At 40.2% G+C, this 18,286-nt stretch overlaps 1 protein-coding gene across 2 annotated transcripts in view; it reads left to right on the top strand.

Annotated features, from left to right (window-relative positions):
- Positions 1–18,286, top strand: part of IL13RA1 (interleukin 13 receptor subunit alpha 1) — a 78,145-nt gene that overhangs the window by 33,426 nt on the left and 26,433 nt on the right. For both annotated transcript variants that reach the window (XM_027533674.1, XM_027533675.1), the window contains exons 7-10: positions 2,374–2,421; positions 2,696–2,828; positions 6,546–6,642; positions 10,231–10,315. In XM_027533674.1, the coding sequence (XP_027389475.1) occupies positions 2,374–2,421; positions 2,696–2,828; positions 6,546–6,642; positions 10,231–10,315 (363 nt within the window). The remainder of the gene's footprint in view (positions 1–2,373; positions 2,422–2,695; positions 2,829–6,545; positions 6,643–10,230; positions 10,316–18,286) is intronic.

The raw sequence follows: 18,286 nt of genomic DNA, 5'->3' as shown, positions 1-18,286 counted from the left end.
GGTCTCCTGCACTGCAGGTGGATTCTTCACTAGCTGAGCCACAACAGAAGCCCAAGTATACTGGAGTGGGTAGCCTATTCCTTCCCCAGCAGATCTTCCTGACCCAGGAACCGAACCAGGATCTACTGCATTGCAGGCAGATTCCTTACCAACTGAACTATCAGAGAAGCCCCATTAAATCCTCAGAATTCATAACTGAAAATTTGTACCCCTGACCAACATCTTTCCATTTTCCCCACTCCCCAGCCTCTGGCAATTACCATGCTGCACTGCGCCTCAGTAAATTTGACTTATTTGAATTCCATATACAAGTGAGATCATATAGTATTTGTCTTTCTCTGTCTAACTTATTTCACTTAACATAGTGCCCTGAGGTTTCTTACATGTTGTCACAAATGGCAGGATTTCCTTGGGGTTGCTGAATCATATGATAGTTCTATTTTTAATTTTTTGAGAAACCTCCATACTGTTCCAAAGTGACTGCAACGGTTTATATTCCCACCAACAGTGCATGAGGGTTCCTTTTCTCTACACCCTCTCCAGCACTTGTTATCTCTTATCTTTTTGACGACAGCCATTCTGTTATCAACAGTGTAAGATGATTGTGGTTTTGATGTATATTTTGCTAATGATTAGTGTATATTTTATACACTAGTGTATATTAGTGATATTAGTGTATAATAGTGTATATTAGTGATGTTGAATGTCTTTTCATGGACCTGTTGCCAAAAGTAGACTATTGAAATGAAGCAAGAGACTTTCATGTGTTGATTTTGAAATATCTGCATTTTAGGAACTGGTTATTCTCTTTACATCATACAGCAAGTGACTTAAATTGTGTAGAGGAGAAATTTGCATTTTCTTTTGTTTTCTCTAACTCAGTCATTTAAAAACAATAATTTTGTTTAACATTTTTATTTTTGGCTGTGCTGGGTCTTTGTTGCTGCATGGGCTTTCCTCTAGTTGCAGCAAACAGAGGCTACTCTTTCTTGTGGTGTGCAGGCTTCTCATTACTGTGGATTCTCTTGTTGCAGAGCATGGGCTTTAGGGCACACGGGTTTCAATAGCTGTGGCACATAGGCTCAGTAGTTGCAGTCCCCAGGCTCTAGAGCTCAGGCCCAATAGTTGTGGCTCACGGGCTTAGTTGCACCCCAGCATGTGGGATCTTTTTGCACCAGGGATCGAACCCGTGTCTCCTGCATGACAGGTGGATTCTTTACCACTGAACCAGCAGGCAAGTCCTAACTCAGTCCTTTTTTGATATTTGATATGTTATTGGGCTTCCCAGGTAGTAGTGTTAGTGGTAAAGAATCTGCCTCCCAGTGCAGGAGGCGCAGTTTCAATCCCTGGGTCACGAAGATCCCCTGGAGAAAGAAATGACAACACACTCCGGTATTCTTTTCTGGAGAATCCCATGGACAGAGGAGCCTGGTTGGCTACAGCCCATGGGGTTGCAAAGAGTCGGACACGACTGAGCGTCTGAGCACGTATTCTCAACAAGGGAGCATATTTTTAAACTATGTATTGCTATGTAGTGTACTATAGAAAAATTGCAGAAGGCATTATGGACAGCTCAGTGATTCTTCACAAATGATTTGTCACTTACAAAACAGCTCCCCATAAGCTCAATCGTGACCTCTTTTGGTCACTACTTTCCCAAAGAGCACTTATTATCTGGACTTCGAATCCCACTAGTGCCACCTGAGAAGCCCTGTATTGGGATATAGCTGATGAACAATGTAGTGATAGTTTTAGGTGCACAGCAGAGTGACTCAGCCATACATATACACGTATCCATTCTCCCCCAAACTCCCCTCCCATCCGGGCTGCCACATAACATTGAGCAGAGTTCCCTGTGCTGTGCAGTAGGTCCTTGTTGGTTATCCTTTTTAAATATAACACTGTATACTTGTACATCCCAAACGTCCTAACTATCCCTTCCCCCAACCCTTCCCCCTGCTAACCATAAGTTCATCCTCTAAGTCTGTGAGTCTGTTTCTGTTTCATAAGTAAATTCATTTGTATCATTTATTTTTTTAATTTTTATTTTTAAATGAAGGATTATCACTTTACAATGTTGTGTTGGTTTCTGCCATACAAAAACGTGAATCAGCTATAAGTGTACATATATCCCCTCATTTCTTTTTAGATTCCACACACAAGGGTTATCCTATGATATTTCCTCCCTCCATCTGACTTACTTCACTCAGTATGACAATCCTAGCACCATTTATTTTTTAAAAAACCTCCCTTTTTCCCACTATACCTGGTCTTCTATTAATGGTATAAAAAAAACTTGTTAAAAATGCTTAAATGATATAAAATATGGTCTTTAATTTCTTTTGAATTTATGTATTTTTTTATATTTTTGAGGTTGAAGAGGCCAAATGTCAGAATACAGAATTTGAAGGAAACCTAGAGGTCAGTGAATTCAACTTGAGCTATTTGGACTTAAACTCAATGGTAATTGGTGATGAGGCATATCCTAAATTTGAACTGCTTTAAGGAAAACAAAGTACTTTGTTCTATAGATTATTGCCAATTTTCTTTTTCATGAGTTAAAGTCAGATAATTTACATTGCAATACGAAGTCTTTGTCATATACAGAACTTGGCAGATAATTATATTTAGGATTCAGAAGCAGAGAAAGAGAATAAACTGGTAATATTCCTTGTGTTTTTATCTTGTATCTAAGGGTACAATTTGTTTCATGGTTCCTGGTGTTCTTCCTGATACTTTGAACACAGTCAGAATAAGAGTCAAAACAAATAAGTTATGCTATGAAGATGACAAACTCTGGAGTAATTGGAGTCAAGCGATGAGTATAGGTAAGAGAATGGGATTTCATTAAAATTTAAACCATTGATGCATGGAAACTAAATTGAGGCAGAAAACATTATGGGAAAGCACTGTTCTTCATTCTTGACATCAGCCAGAGAACACTCACAATTGAAATATACTTTCTGTTTAATTATTATCAAGTCACTCAGAGTTAATTTACATTATGCAGCTCTTTGAAAATTTGCCATCCAAATGATGTTATTCTCTCTTTTGTCCTGTTTCCATCTTTGCCAACAACCTGAACAAAACTATAGAAGGCAGGCATGATTAAATCTGCAGATTGTGCAGTGCTAGAGGACTATCCTATGTGCTGGTAACAGAATCAAGAGTATGACAATGACCTTGATGACATTTTATTGAAATAAACCTGTATCTGGGATTCCCTGATAGCTCAGTTGGTAAAGAATCCACCTACAGTGCAGGAGACCCTGATTCGATTCCTGGGTTGGGAAGATCCCCTGGGAAAGGGAAAGGCTACCCACTCCAGTATTCTGGCCTATAGAATTCCATGGACTGTATAGTCCTTGGGGTCACAAAGAATTGGACATGACTGAGTGACTTTCACACTTTCAGGTTTGAAAAAAAAAAGTTTCACTTATTAATTGCTAGAAGCAAGTATAGGATTGAAAAGACATGTGCCTTATGGATACATGTATTGTAGGGTGGGGGCTAGGGTTTTATTAAGCTCAAAGTGACTCAACATCAGACCCTTTAAATGTCTCCCAAAGGCATATATAATCATAGGCAGCAGTGATAGTACAGCATCCAGAATAAGGGAATGCTGCAGCGTGTGGCACAATGTCCTGGCCACATCTGAAGTGTGCAGTATTCCATCCTGGGCACCACATTGTAAGAGGTACATTAGGAGACTGGAATTTTTCCCTGAAAGCGTAATCAGGATGTTGAAGAATGTTAAAATTTGGGGAGGCACAGTTAATGAAGTAAGCCTAGGGAGTCATGTTTGCTGAATTCTAATATTTGAGGTAGTGTCAAGTAGAAGAGAGAATAGGCTGTCTTTTGTGTGTGTGTGTGTGGCTCTATGGGGCAAAACAGGACCAACTTAAGAACTTCCTAACAGCTACCTTGGAGAAGGCAATGGCACCCCACTCCAGTACTCTTGCCTGGAAAATCCCATGGACAGAGGAGCCTGGTAGGCTGCAGTCCATGGGGTCGCTAACAGTCGGACACGACTGAGCGACTTCACTGTCACTTTTCACTTTCATGCGTTGGAGAAGGAAATGGCACCCCACTCCAGTACTCTTGCCTGGAGAATCCCAGGGATGGGAAGCCTGGTGGGCTGCCGTCTATGGGGTCGCACAGAGTCGGATACAACTGAAGTGACTTAGCAGCAGCAGCAGCAGCAACAGCTACCTAACAATAAGAGAAACAGGCTATTGAAGTAATCAAGCCCTATTAATTGAGAGATTGAACAAGCTATATGCCAGGCTACATTATATTATTGCATAAGAAATAAGTGTCTTAAAAAATAGATATTCACTATCTCACAGTTTCCATGGCTCAGGAATCTGGGCACAACTTAGCTAGGTACCTCTGGCTCAAGTTCTCTCATAAGGTTCCAGTCAAGCTGTTGACTGGGACTGTGGTTCCATCTGAAGGCTTGACTGGTGCTGGAGAATCCACTTTCAAGATCACTTATATGGTCATTGCAAATCCTCATTTTCACACTGGCTGCTGGATGGAGGCTTTAGAAGGTTTCATTTTGTGCCTCCAAATGATATGTTCAAGTTGCAATTCCTCATGCATATGAATATGACCTTATTTGGAAATAGAATTTTTACAGATGTAATCAAGTTAAGAGGAGGCCATAAGGGCTAAGTGAAAAGTGAAAGTGTTAGTCTCTCAGTTGTGTTTGACTCTTTGTGACCCCATGGACTGTAGCCTGCCAGGCTTCTCAGTCCATGGAATTCTCCAGGCAAGAATACTGGAGTGAATTGCCATTCCCTTCTTCAGAGGCTTTTTGCTTTTCCTGACCCAGGGATCAAACCCAGGTCTCCTGCCTTGCAGGCAGATTCTTCACTATCTGAGCCACCAGGGAAGCCCTTAAGGGCTGAGAGCAGGTCCTAAATCCAGTGACTAGTATCCTTATCAGAAGAAGAGAGAATACACAGAAGCAGAGAAGGCCATGTGAAGATGAAGGCAGAGATTGGAGTGATGCAGCTACAAGCCAAGGAATGCCAAGGATTCTTGAGAGCCACCAGAAGCTAATATTTTGGCCTTCTGGCCACCAGAGCTATGAGAGAATATGTTTCTATTGTTTTGGGTCAACCAGTATATGGCGATTCTTTACAGCAGCTCTAGGAAACTAATACGGAGGTCTCTCTCAGTCCCTTACCACTTGAACCTCCCCACAGGGCTACCTTATGACATGGCAGCTGGCTTCCCCAAGTGAGTGGTCCAAGAAAGAAAGAGCGTATGAGAGAACACCCAATATGAGAACCACAGCCCTTTATAACCTCGTCTCGGAAGGGACATTCCATCACTGTTGTGGTTCACACATTTAGTCTGCTGCTGCTGCTAAATCACTTCAGTCGTGTCTGACTCTGTGCGACCCCATAGATGGCAGCCCACCAGGCTCCCCCATCCCTGGGATTCTCCAGGCAAGAACACTGGAGTGGGTTGCCATTTCCTTCTCCAATGCATGAAAGTGAAAAGTGAAAGTGAAGTCGCTCAGTTGTGTTCAACTCTTAGTGACCCCATGCACTGCAGCCTACCAGGCTCCTCCATCCATGGGATTTTCCAAGCAAGAGTACTGGAGTGGGTTACCACTGCCTTCTCTGACACATTTAGTCTAGCCCACCCTAAAGGGGAGAGAATTACACAAGGGTGTGAATATCAGGAGGCAAGGATCATTTAGAGTCATCTTAGAGGCTGCCTAACACAATGCTAGGCCCTGATGATGCTTTCCAGATGTTCATGCCCTCATGGAAAAGATGAGGATATAAATAGACATATGCCATTCTAAGTGTTAAGTGTAGCAAGGCAGTTAATGAAAGGATTTGGAATTGGACAGTGCTGGGTTTTAGGCTTGACTCCATTACTTATTAAACCCTCTGGACAAGCCATTAAACCTTTCTCAGCCTTATACCTCTCATCTGTATAAATGGGAAATAATATTATCTATCTCTAGAACTTCCCTGGTGGCTCAGCAGTAAAGAATCCACCTGCCAGTGCAGGAGATGTGAGTTTGATCCCTGGATTGGGAAGATCCTCTGGAGGAAGAAATGGCAACCCAGTCCAGTATTCTTGCCTGGAGAATTCCTTGGGACAGAGGCGCCTGGTGGGCTGCAGTCCATGGGGTCACAGAAGAGTTGGACACTACTTAGCAACTAAAACAATGACAACAATAATGCTAAATAACCAATAAAACAAGATAATTGGTGTTAATGAGATGACATATTTTAAAAATATAACTTCTTTGTTAATAGTGTCTAAAACCAATTAAGATATCCTGGTTTCAGATAATCCTTAAGGTGCTTATTCATCCATGGAATTTTAGAGTAGGACTCCCCCCTCCCCACTAGTAACATAACAAAAGACAAGAGAATTGAAGAATTTAGGGGAATATGTTGGTGTAGAGGGCAGAAATAGCTGTAATCTCGTTAGTCTAATATAACAAGATTGCTTAGTTTATTTCTCAAAAGGTTTTATTTCTCATGTCTTTCTGTTTGCTTTCCATTTTCCAGGTCAGAAGGCCAATCAGACATTTTACATAACCACATTACTCATCATTCCAGTCATCGTTGCAGCCGCAGTCATTGTCCTTCTGCTGTATTTGAAAAGGTAAGGCAGCTGCTCAGGCAGGCTTTCTGCTAGCCTGGCTACTATTCTTTGTGGGTGTGTTTGATGTCTTCCCAGTGTGTTGGCAGCATTTTGGCTATACCTGGCTTTTGGTAGGATGGCGTGGCAAGTATTACTGTGCCCATTTTCTAGTGAGCAAAGTGTTAGTCTTCCAAGGTGCTGCTCAGGCAGCGCTCTGTTTGTACAGTTTTAGAATGTTGATAAGACTTACGTTCACTCAACTCCCTAAAACACCTAATTTGTCAACCGTTAGTTGCTAGCTCTTAAGTTTTAGAAGTGGAGATCATTACCAATTAAATGACTTGTCTAATGTGAAGGCGAAATGAGTTGCTACTTAATGCTATAGGATAAAGTACTTCAAGTTCTAAGACATGATACTCATTCTTGGAGAATTTTTTACTTTCTTGATTTCATCATAGGGACTAGTCTGGTGCTATTATTTGCTCTTTCAGGAAAATACCTAAAGTTGGAATAAGTTTACTAAGCTGGTTCTAGAATCAATATTTTATCATTATTTCAGTATTCTTTAAACATGCATGTGTTGAGTGCCTATTTATGTGCCAGCTCAGTTCAGTTCAGTTGCTCAGTTATGTCTGACTCTTTGTGACACTATGGACTGCAGCACGCCAGGCTTCCCTGTCCATCACCAACTCCCAGACCTTGCTCAAACTCATGTCCATTGAGTCGGTGATACCATCCAACCATCTCATCTTCTGTCATCCCCTTCTCCTCCTGCCTTCAATCTTTCCCAGCATCAGGGTCTTTTCCAATGAGTTAGTTCTTCACATCAGGTGGCCAAATTATTAGAGTTTCAGCTTCAGCATCAGTCCTTCCAATGAATATTCAGGACTGATTTCCTTTAGGATTGACTGGTTGGATCTCCTTGCAGTCCAAGGGACTCTCAAGAGTCTTCTCCAGCAGCACATTTTGGAAGCATCAATTCTTTGGTGCTCAACTCTCACGTCCATACTTGACTACTGGAAAAACCATAGCTTTGACTAGATGGACCTTTGTCAGCATTATGTGCCAGGCACTCTTCTAATTGCTAGAGCTGTGGTGCTGAACAGGACAAAATCCCTACCTATGGGTTCACATAGTGAGTAGTAAAGTTATAGAGTTGGGCTGGGGAGAAAGGCTAGGAAGTGATATGAGGCTACTCTTACATGGAATGCCAGGGAAGGCCTCTCTGAGAAAGTGACATTTGAAGACAGACTTAAAGGAGTTAGCCAGTCAGATATTCAAAGAAAAAACATTCTAGGCCAAAAGAACAGCAAGTGCAAAGGTCCTGAGGCTGGAATGAGCTTAGTGTGTCTTGTTAGAGGAGAGCATACAAGGGGGGAGAACAAGAGGATATGAGGCAGGAGAGGCTGGCAAGACCAGATCATGTAGGCTGTGGCATGGAATTGAGATGTTATCCTAAGCATGATGGGAAAATATTAGAGAGTTTTAAGCAGGAGAGGGATGTGATTGGATTGACTGTCATAAAGGATCGTTGTATTGTTGAGTGAAGACTTGACTTGGACAAGAGTAAAAAGCAGATAGACCAGTTGAGAAACATTGTAGTGCTTGGGTGGAAAGATGAGAATAGTGTAGGCCAGGAGGTTTGCAATGAAGGTAGTAAGAAATATTCTGATGCAGGATGTATTTTGTGGAGAAGGCAATGGCACCCCACTCCAGTACTCTTGCCTGGAAAACCCCATGGATGAAGGAGCCTGGTAGGCTGTAGTCCATGGGGTCGCTAAGTCGGCCACGACTGAGCAACTTCACTTTCACTTTTCACTTTCATGCATTGGAGAAGGAAATGGCAACCCACTCCAGTGTTCTTGCCTGGAGAATCCCAGGGACGAGGGAGCCTGGTGGGTTGCCGTCTATGGGGTTGCGCAGAGTCGGCCATGACTGAAGTGACTTAGCAGCAGCAGCAGGATGTATTTTGAAGATGAAATTAATAATAGCACTTGCTGATGGCTGCTTGTTTTTGGAGGTTGTAGGAGTAATTGAGGATTCAAGGGATAACTCTTAGATTTTTGGCTTCAGCACCTGAGTGAATATTGCAGCCTTTTACTGAGATGGGGAAGATTGGGAGGAGATCTGACTTTAGGGAAAAGGTGAGAACTTCAGTTTTGAACATGATAAGTTTGGAATGCCTATTAAATATCCAGGTAGAGATGCTGAATCATTACCTGTATACATGAGTATACAGGAGTTTAAAGAAGAGGTTTGGGCCAGAGTTAGAAATTTGGGAGTCCTCAGCATATAAATAGATTTAAAGCCCTAAGACCAGAAGAGAGTGCTCATAAAGTGAGGGAGATAAAGAGGGCAAAACACTGAACCCTAGGACACATCAATATTTAGAGACCTAGGAGATGAGGTAGGTGCACCAGAGGGTACTGTTGGATTGGCCAAAAAGTTCGTTTGGGTTTTTCCACACCATCTTACAGAGAAACCTGAATGAACTTTTGGGCCAATGTAATACTATCAGATGCAAAAACAGAATTCAGACAAAACGGTAATTCAAAAAGATACATGCACTGCTATGTTCATAACAGCACTCTTTACAATAGCCAAGACATGGAGACAACCTAAATATCCATTGACAGAGAAAGGGATAAAGAACATGTAGCATATTTATACAGTGGAATATTACTCAGCTGTTAAACAATGAAATAATGCCATTTGCAGCAACATTGATGCAGTGGGAGATTATCATTTGTCATATTATATCACTTATTGTGGACTCTAAACTGTGACACAAATGAACTTATTTGTGAAACAGAAACAGAATCACAGACATAGAGAATAGACTGATGGTTGCAAGGGGGAGGGGTGTGGGGGAAGGGACGGATTGGGAATTAGCAGATGCAAACAATTATGTATAGAATGGACAAATAATAAGGTCCTACTGTACAGCATAGGGAACTATATTCAGTATCCTGTGGTAAACCATAGTGGAAAAGAATATACGTTTATATGTATAACTAAGTCACTTTGCTGTACAGAACTAATTAACACAACATTGTAAATCAACTATACTTCAATTAGAAAAATTGAAAAAAAATTTAAAATAGAAGACGAATTAGAAAAAGAAAAGAAAAATTAAAGAGGAATGTCCCCTGTTCTCAGATTTTTTTAAAAAAAATTATAAACAGCAGGCTCCCATGTGATCTGTGATAAGTAAAACACCATTATTATTTAAATGATAGGGTATAACACACACACACACAGGCCCACACACACAATTATAACTATGTGAGGTGATGGATATGTTAATTACCTTGATTGTGATGATCTTTTCACAATGTACACCTACATAAAACTCACTTTGTACACCTCAGATTTATACAATTTTTGTTTGTCAAGTATACCTCAATAAAGCTGGAAAACCCACACTTGATACTCTTGAGACATTGATTTCTCAGCGTGCTTTAGAAATTTCTTCACAACTGCATTATCACTAAAGATGACTTGCGTACCATGTCTTTTGTCTAAGCCCTCTTTTAATATGGCTGTATTTAAGAAGAACATTTCTATGGACTGGAAGATTTGATCAGAAATGTCCCTGTTTTCTTAAAGGCTCAAGATCATTATATTCCCTCCAATTCCTGATCCTGGCAAGATTTTTAAAGAAATGTTTGGAGACCAGAATGATGATACCCTGGTAAGTACTGACTATATGGGGTATAAAATTGATTTTTTGAGGGGAGGCTATAGGATTAAAAAATTTTTTTTTGGTAAAATATACATAACATAAAATTTACCATTTTAACCAGTTTTAAATATCAGGTCAATGACATTAAGTACATTTACAATGTTGTTGGACCATCCTCAACCATCCTCACTATTTCCAGAATGTTATCATCATCCTAAACAGAAACTGTACCTGGTAAACAATAATTCTCCATTCCCCTCAACACCTGACAACCTCTAATTCTGCTTTCTGTCTCTATGAAGTTGCCTAGTCTAGGTACCTAATATAAATGGAATCCTACAATATTTGGCCTTTTGTGTCTGACTTCTTTCACTTAGCATAATGTTTTCAAGGTTCATCCATGTTGTAGCATGGGTCAGAATTTCATTTCAAAATTGGTTATTTTAAAGTACATTTGGTCTAAAAGATTAAAGAACTGATTTAAAATGCTGTATCTCAGGCCAAACATAATATTTAAGAAATCCCCAGAATACTTCACCCAGTTTGTATTGCTGGGCTTCATTCTCTCTCTGGGGAAGAGAATGTATTTGATCCAAACATGCAGGGGGAAGAGCCTCCTTTATGAAACTAAACTGATAGGTAGGTCTTCTGACTCTTGGATAATCTTTCAAATTTAATTTCGGGAAATATAAACATAAGATAAACAGTCAAAGGGCTTCCCTCATGGCTCCATGATAAAGAATCTGCCTGCAATGCAGGAGACACAGGAGATGCGAGTTTGATCCCTAGGTCAGGACAATCCCCTGGAGGAGGAAATGGCAACCCACTCCATTATTCTTGCCTGGAGAATCCCATGAACAGAGGAGCCTGGTGAGCTATAGTCCTTGGGGTTGCAAAGAGTCACACATGACTGAGCTACTGAGTACACATGCATGCAAACAGTTGAGTTCGATTTTATTCATGCTATTGCCTGAAAAGCTGGCCTCAGAAGACACGGAACTAGAGCAACCTCTTACCCCCCGAACTGTTAGAGTTAGGTGGCTACAGATACTCCTGCTGGAATTTATGGCTGGGAGAGCTAAGACCTTGTGGGAACAAAAGAGTTTGTGGTTTCTCTGATAAATACATTCACCCAAATAAGATAATAAAGACACTAAATAAAATAAATATCAATATTATTGTATGTATCTTAAAGTAATCATTTCAGGCATAAGACACTTAATTCAGGGAAATAGTAGAACATAGTAGATAATAGCTTGTGCTCTGGAGTCAGATTGTCTGGATTCGGATCTCTGCTGTGTCATGTACCATCTATTTGACCTTAGGTAACTTCCTTAACCTCCCTGTGTCTCAGTTTTCACACTTGTAAAGTGAAGGTAATAATAGGTGGCACTAGCAGTAAAGAACCTGCCTGCCAGTGCAGGAGACATAAGAGATGTGGGTTCGATCCCTGGGTTGGAAAGATCCCCTGGAGGAGGGTATGGCTATCCACTCCAGTATTCTTGCATGGAGAATTCCATGGACAGAGGAGCCTGTCAAGTTACAGTCCACAGAGTTGCAAAGAGTCGGACATGACTGAAGCAGTTTATCATGCATAATGTTGTTATGTGGATTAAATTAATACATAGAAACTCCTTAGTGTGCCTGGAAATTACTTTATAGGTGCTTAGTAAATATTAGTGCTTGGTGCTTCACAGGTGGCTCAGTGGTAAAAGAATCTGCCTGCAATGCAGGAGACCTGGCTTCGTTCCCTGGGTCGGGAAGATCCCCTAGAGGAGGGCATGGCAACCCTGTCCAAAATTCTTTCCAGGATAATCCCATGGACAAAGGAGCCTGGTAGGCTACAGTTCATGGAGTTGCAAGAGTCAGACATGACTATTGTATTAACTTTTTAGTTAACAACTAAACAACCACAACAAATGTTAGTGCTTAGTATTACTACTGATAATACTTTCCATTTCTCTTTAATGCCCGAACAGTTCTTATAATAACGGGTGGTTCACAGTGGCAGTGATGCTATGTGGCTAGGGAAGGAAGGCACAGAGGCTCGCATGCTGGATCTTTTTCACCAAATCAGGGTCATAGACAGTGGGTAACTCTGCTATATAGGGCACCACTAGGCAGGGAGATCCAGAAGTCAGCTGCCTAATGAAGGACTCATATATTGTGACCGAGGTGGCTGTGGCAACCACTGGTTCTTCACCTTTGAGTCACAGTTGACTGGAATGCTTGTAAGAATATAGAATCCTGGGCCCTGTTTCAAGAAGTTCGAACTCACTGGTCTGGGATGGTTCCCAGGAATCTGCATACTTAACAGGAGCCCAACAGTGATGCCTCTCCTGGCAAGATCATTCACAGACCACACTTTGAAAATCACTGTTACCGATATTTTCCTTAGGATTACCCCTGTGTCTTCATTTTACCAGCTGCTGTGATAGATGCTGGAGGCTAAGAATTGTGCAAGTATTCTAATAACACCTGTAACCAGCGACTGGCAGTCTCCCATGTGTACACAGTGTATTCAGTGCTCCATCTTCATACCCACCCTGTGGTGTCAGTGCTCTTAGTAGCATTTTGTAGATGAGGAATTGGAGCCTCAGTGAGGTTAGATAACTTTACTGTAGTCACACAGCAAGGAAATAATAAGGTGGGATTTGACCAAGAAGTGTCTGATTCTAGAGTTCTCTCTTTCCACCATGCTGCAGGGCCTTTTGTAAGACAGGATGTTTGTCCTCAAGAGCCTCACAGTCTCCTTAGAGTTCTGTGTGGTAGAAATACTGGGTTGGGATAGAGGAGTTCCCAGAAATAGATTTGGAGTCACATTTTGGTTGGTCTCTATGAGAAGGTAATAGGAATATCATTCTTTGGGGTTTTGTTTGTTTGCTTGTTTGTTTTTAAGTTTATTTATTTTAATTAGAGGCTAATTACTTTACAATATTGTATTGGTTTTGCCATACATCAACATGAATCCTTTTCATTGGCATGGCCAATGATGCTGATGCTGGGAAAGATTGAAGGCAGGAGAAGGGGACGACAGAGGATGAGATGGTTGGATGGCATCACTGACTCAATGGAAATGAGTTTGAGCAAGCTCCAGGAGTTGGTGATGGACAGGGAAGCCTGGCATGCTGCACTCCATGGGGTCGCAAAGAGTCAGACACAACTGAGTGACTGAACTGACTGGCCTGGCCAAAAAGTTTGTTCAGGTTTTTCTGTAAGATGGAATGGAAAACCCTAATGAACTTTTTGGCCAACCTAAATAGTTAAAATTGGAGTAGAGTTGATTACAATGTTGTGTTAGTTTCAGGTGTACAGCACAGTGATTCAGTTATACATATACATGTATCTATTCTTTTTCAAATTATTTTCCCATTTAGGTTGTTAGGTAATATTGAGCAGAATTCCCTGTGCTATATGGTAGGTCCTTGTTGGTTATCCATTTTAAATATATCAATAGCGGTGTGTACACATCAATCCCAAACTCCCCAGTCTATCCCTTTCCCCTACCCTCCCTGCCCCTGGTAACCATAAATCTATTCTGTAAGTTTGTGCTCTATTTCTGTTCTATAAATAAGCTCATTTGTATCATTTTTTTTAGATTCTGTGTATAAGCAATATCATACAATATTTGTCTTTGTCTGACTTACTCCCAGACAATCTCTAGGTCCGTCTAAGTTGCAAATGGCATTCTTTTTAATGGCCAAGTAGTACTCCATTGTATAAATATACCACATCTTTTTTATCTGTTCCCCTGTCAATGGACATTTAGGCTGCTTCCATGTCTTAGCTACTGTAAACAGTGCTTCAGTGAACACTGGGGTGCATATATCCTTTTGGACCATGGTTTTCTCCAGATATATGCCCAGCAGTGGGATTTCTGGATCATATGGTAGCTCTCTTTTTAACTTCTTAAAGAATATCCATACTGTTCTCCATAGTGGCAGTACCAATTTACATTCCCACCAATGGTGTAGGAGGGTTCCCTTGTCTCCACTCCTATCATTCTGACAACAACCTGAAGGGAATGAATTAGAGACAGGAAGTGCTATCACAGTTGCTAACTGATAATGTAGTCCTGAATTTGTCCCATAGATGTTTTGTTTGGCCAGTGTAGTGTATTTAAAAATTTTCAATTTGGGATCTTAAGCAGGGCATGGACTACCAATTCATCTCAGGCCCTACCATTCCCAATTCCCACTGTGGTTTCACACATTGACCTAACATGCTAGACCCCTGAAAGGCATTTGAGTTTGCTACCACTCTTAGCAGAATGAAGACAGGCAAAGTGCCATGACACAAATGCCCAATGTCTGTGAAAACGTGTTTGGACTCATTGATATATATGAGACATACAACCAAAGATATATGAATTTCCAGCTTATTAAATTTCTAAAAAGTGCTAATATCCAGTGTTAACAAATGGATGGGGGACTGGTACTCTTCACACACCACTGGTGGGCCTGTAAAATGCCCTTCTTTCCGGAGAGCAACCCAATAAAATGTAATCAGAATCATCTTCAATCTTATAATTATGTCTTCAGGAATTTATTTTAGGAAAATAATCCAACAATGACATAAGGATGGCCAATGCAGATTTTGTTTCTAACACAAAAAATTAGAAGCCAAGGAAACATCAACAGTCAAGAATAAGTTTTTTAACAAGTTAGGTTTTCAAAGCATTTAGTGTCCTAACAAAATACTTACGACATAAGTATAAAAAACGTATCATAAATGTGTAGTGTCTTACAATCCTAATTTTTATAAAAATTCATCAATATATACATAGAACAATGAGTGGAAGGAAATAGGTCAAAATAATCATCTCTGGGCAGAAAGATTGTGGATAATTGATATTATTTTGTCTCTCCATGTTTCTGAAATTTCCAAATTGCCTGTAATGAGCATGTATTACTTTTATAATAAAAAGAAACTCCATACAAGTCATTAAGGGAAAAGCGAATATCATGGTCATCCAAGCCTGTGAGATAATAGGGATTCGAACTTAGGTGGTAGCAGAGGCGATTGATGCAAAAGACATTATTAAAGGGAACTCATTATGACTCAGTGACTCTGTGTGGGTGATGAAAGGTGGTGAGAGTAAAAAATAATTTCAGGGTTTCAAGTCTGGGTGATAGAGTGAATGATGATAACATTGACAGCAAAATCAAATCAATTATCTTTCTCAGAGATGGGAAAATTGCTTTTTTTCAATTTGCTGTCTAGAGGGTAACATGTTGTCCCGATGAGGCAGATAATTCTATAATTTGGTGAGGCGGATACACTGACAAGATGGAGCACTAAAAGCATAAGATGTTTTTGTTTGTGGTGGCTGCAGACCATTAAATAAGATCAGTGTTTAAAACTAAAAATATAATAAAAGTGCCAGGCAGGGGAAAGGATCATAGAACAAACCTCCATGTTTGCTTTTTAACTGGATGACTAATCTACTTTCTCTACATGACAATAATCCTCACAAACTGAACTGCATATACTAGCGGAAAGACTGTCATTTTACTTCTAGAACCATTGAATTAGGAAATGAATAATTACAGCATGAACATTGCCCGAGAGGTCATCTAATGAGGTATATGTTTACATGTTTCGTTGCCTTTAATTATAAATTTTCAAAACTCTAGGTTCTGGTCCAGGCCCTCACTTTTAAGATGGAGACACTGGGGGCCGTGGAGAAATTTCTTAAGGACTATCACATAGACAGATAATTCCAGAACCTGCACTAAAAGTCACTGTAGCCCAAAGTGACCAGCTTCTAATCCCAAGAAATAATCCTTTCTAAACACTTTCTTCTTCCATGCTGTGCCATCAGTAGTGGTACTTAAAATGTATTTAGGTGTGGCTACCAATAAATTAAATCTTCTGTATAGTTTTCCTTAAGGTTTCTAGTGTTTTGACAATGTTTTGTTTATCACTGTAGTAACATTTTGGCCAACAGCATTTTTTCCTGTTGCTTTGCTGTTTTCCCTTTCTTTGTGACTAATTGGGCCACTGGCCATATTTGGGGGTGGGTGCTTTGCAGAGGGAATTGCTTTTCTTCTGCATCTGCATTTCTTTTCATCCCTAAAATATTATCTATTCTTCCCCTGCTTCTTGGAAACCAATTTTATTTTCAGTCCTGTGCCAGTTTTGAATTCCTGATTAGAAAACAGCCTTTTTAACTTGAAGTTGACTTCCAAGTACTGCTGAATTTTTTTAAACTTCAGTATGTATCTTTAAAAGCTAAGATCGCTTCTTAAATAGCCAAAATAGCATGGCCTCACTTTAAAAATGATTATGGCCTTAATATCGTCTAATACGGGCTTACCAGGTAGCACTAGTGGTAAAGAATCCGCCTGCCAATGCAGGAGACATAAGAGATGCAGGTTCGATCCCTGGGTTGAGAAGATCCCTCGGAGAAGGAAATAGCTACTCAGTCCAGTATTCTGCATTGGAGAAGGAAATGGCAACCCACTCCAGTGTTCTTGCCTGGAGAATCCCAGGGACAGGGGAGCCTGGTGGGCTGCCGTCTGTGGGGCTGCACAGAGTCGCACACGACTGAAGCGACTTAGCCAGTATTCTTGCCTAGAGAATCCCATGGACAGAAGAGTGGGCTACAGTCCATAGTGTCGCAAAGAGTCAGACACAACTGAAGCGACTTAGCATGCATGCACATCATCTAATGCTCAGTCCATATTTCAATCTTTCCAGCTGTCCCAGGTATCAGGAGACAGATAATATCCAGTTGTCCACCCATAGTGAGGCTAAGATCGACCACTGTATTTAAGATGATAATAACATGTCCCCTCTTGCCATCTACGTGTTGTCTCCCCTTGCCACTGGGAGATAATCTGTGTGGTGTTATGTTAGCACCCTGTCAACTCTTCAGCTGATGCTTTTTATTGGTCAGTTAGTATCCTTGCTTGATTCAATAATCTCACTAGTGGTTGTGAAATGATGATGATTTTTCTCATCTATCATTTAATCTACATTTCTAAGCTGACAGTTTCCTATAAGCACTGCTCTCAATTATCAGCTAGGCTCCTTTTAATTGTTCTGGAATTCAGTTTCTGCTAGAAAGGCAGGAAATGTATTTAATTCTTTCCCTTTAATTATCAATTTTTAAAGTGAGGGTTTGAATTGATAACCACCTCAACTGATATCAAATTAGTCCCCTCCATACCACATTCAGCTAGTTCTTTTTAAGCTACAGTGATTTGAAGGCATGGGGATTTATGATTCATATTGTGCAATTTTCTGTTGTGAATGTTGCTCTGAAAAAGACAGAGGCACGTAATCCATTGACTTTCACATACAAGTCCAGTGTTTTGTGTGATGCTAAGGTGCATGAAGCCCACTTCACCCCTGTGGATAGTTCACTGCAGGAAATAACTAAATCTTGAAAGCACTCTTCAATTGAGACTTGATGTTCCATTATTCTACGACTTTTATTTCTTTCTTTAAAAAATAATAGTTACATACATGTTATTTTTCTAGGATGACTACCAACTAAAAACTACTTGTGTTCACCACCCAAACACCTGTTATATTTTCACCTAAGATGTTTTTCATCTTTGGCCATTATTCTGTTGTTGATTATCTTATTTAAAAAATCAATCGGGTAAGAATTGAGTTGTGGACTGTAATTTTGTGGATTTAGGTTTTTTCTACAAGTAATTTCAAAATTAGACTGACATATAATTGGATAATAGGCCAGAGCTTTTGCTTTTGTCCCTTTAACCTTATGTGAACATATTCGCAGACATAGTGCTCAAAGGCCCTGTTGCTGATGATGGGTAAAAATGAGAGTAATAAAAGTTTCAGGAATAAAAAAAGGCAATTAAAAAATTAATGTATTTTTAGAAGCCATTTCTGCTGCAGTGTGCAGATTGCTTTTTTCCTGTCCAACACAGTTTAAGCATTGAGTCTAATGAGCAGAAACCAATGAAAATGTAATATTCAGGTTACTTTTTTTTTTAATTAAAATCA

Source organism: Bos indicus x Bos taurus, chromosome X, assembly GCF_003369695.1.
Source record: "Bos indicus x Bos taurus breed Angus x Brahman F1 hybrid chromosome X, Bos_hybrid_MaternalHap_v2.0, whole genome shotgun sequence".
Taxonomy (NCBI): Eukaryota; Metazoa; Chordata; class Mammalia; order Artiodactyla; family Bovidae; genus Bos; species Bos indicus x Bos taurus.
This window is presented reverse-complemented; position numbering and strand designations above follow the sequence as displayed.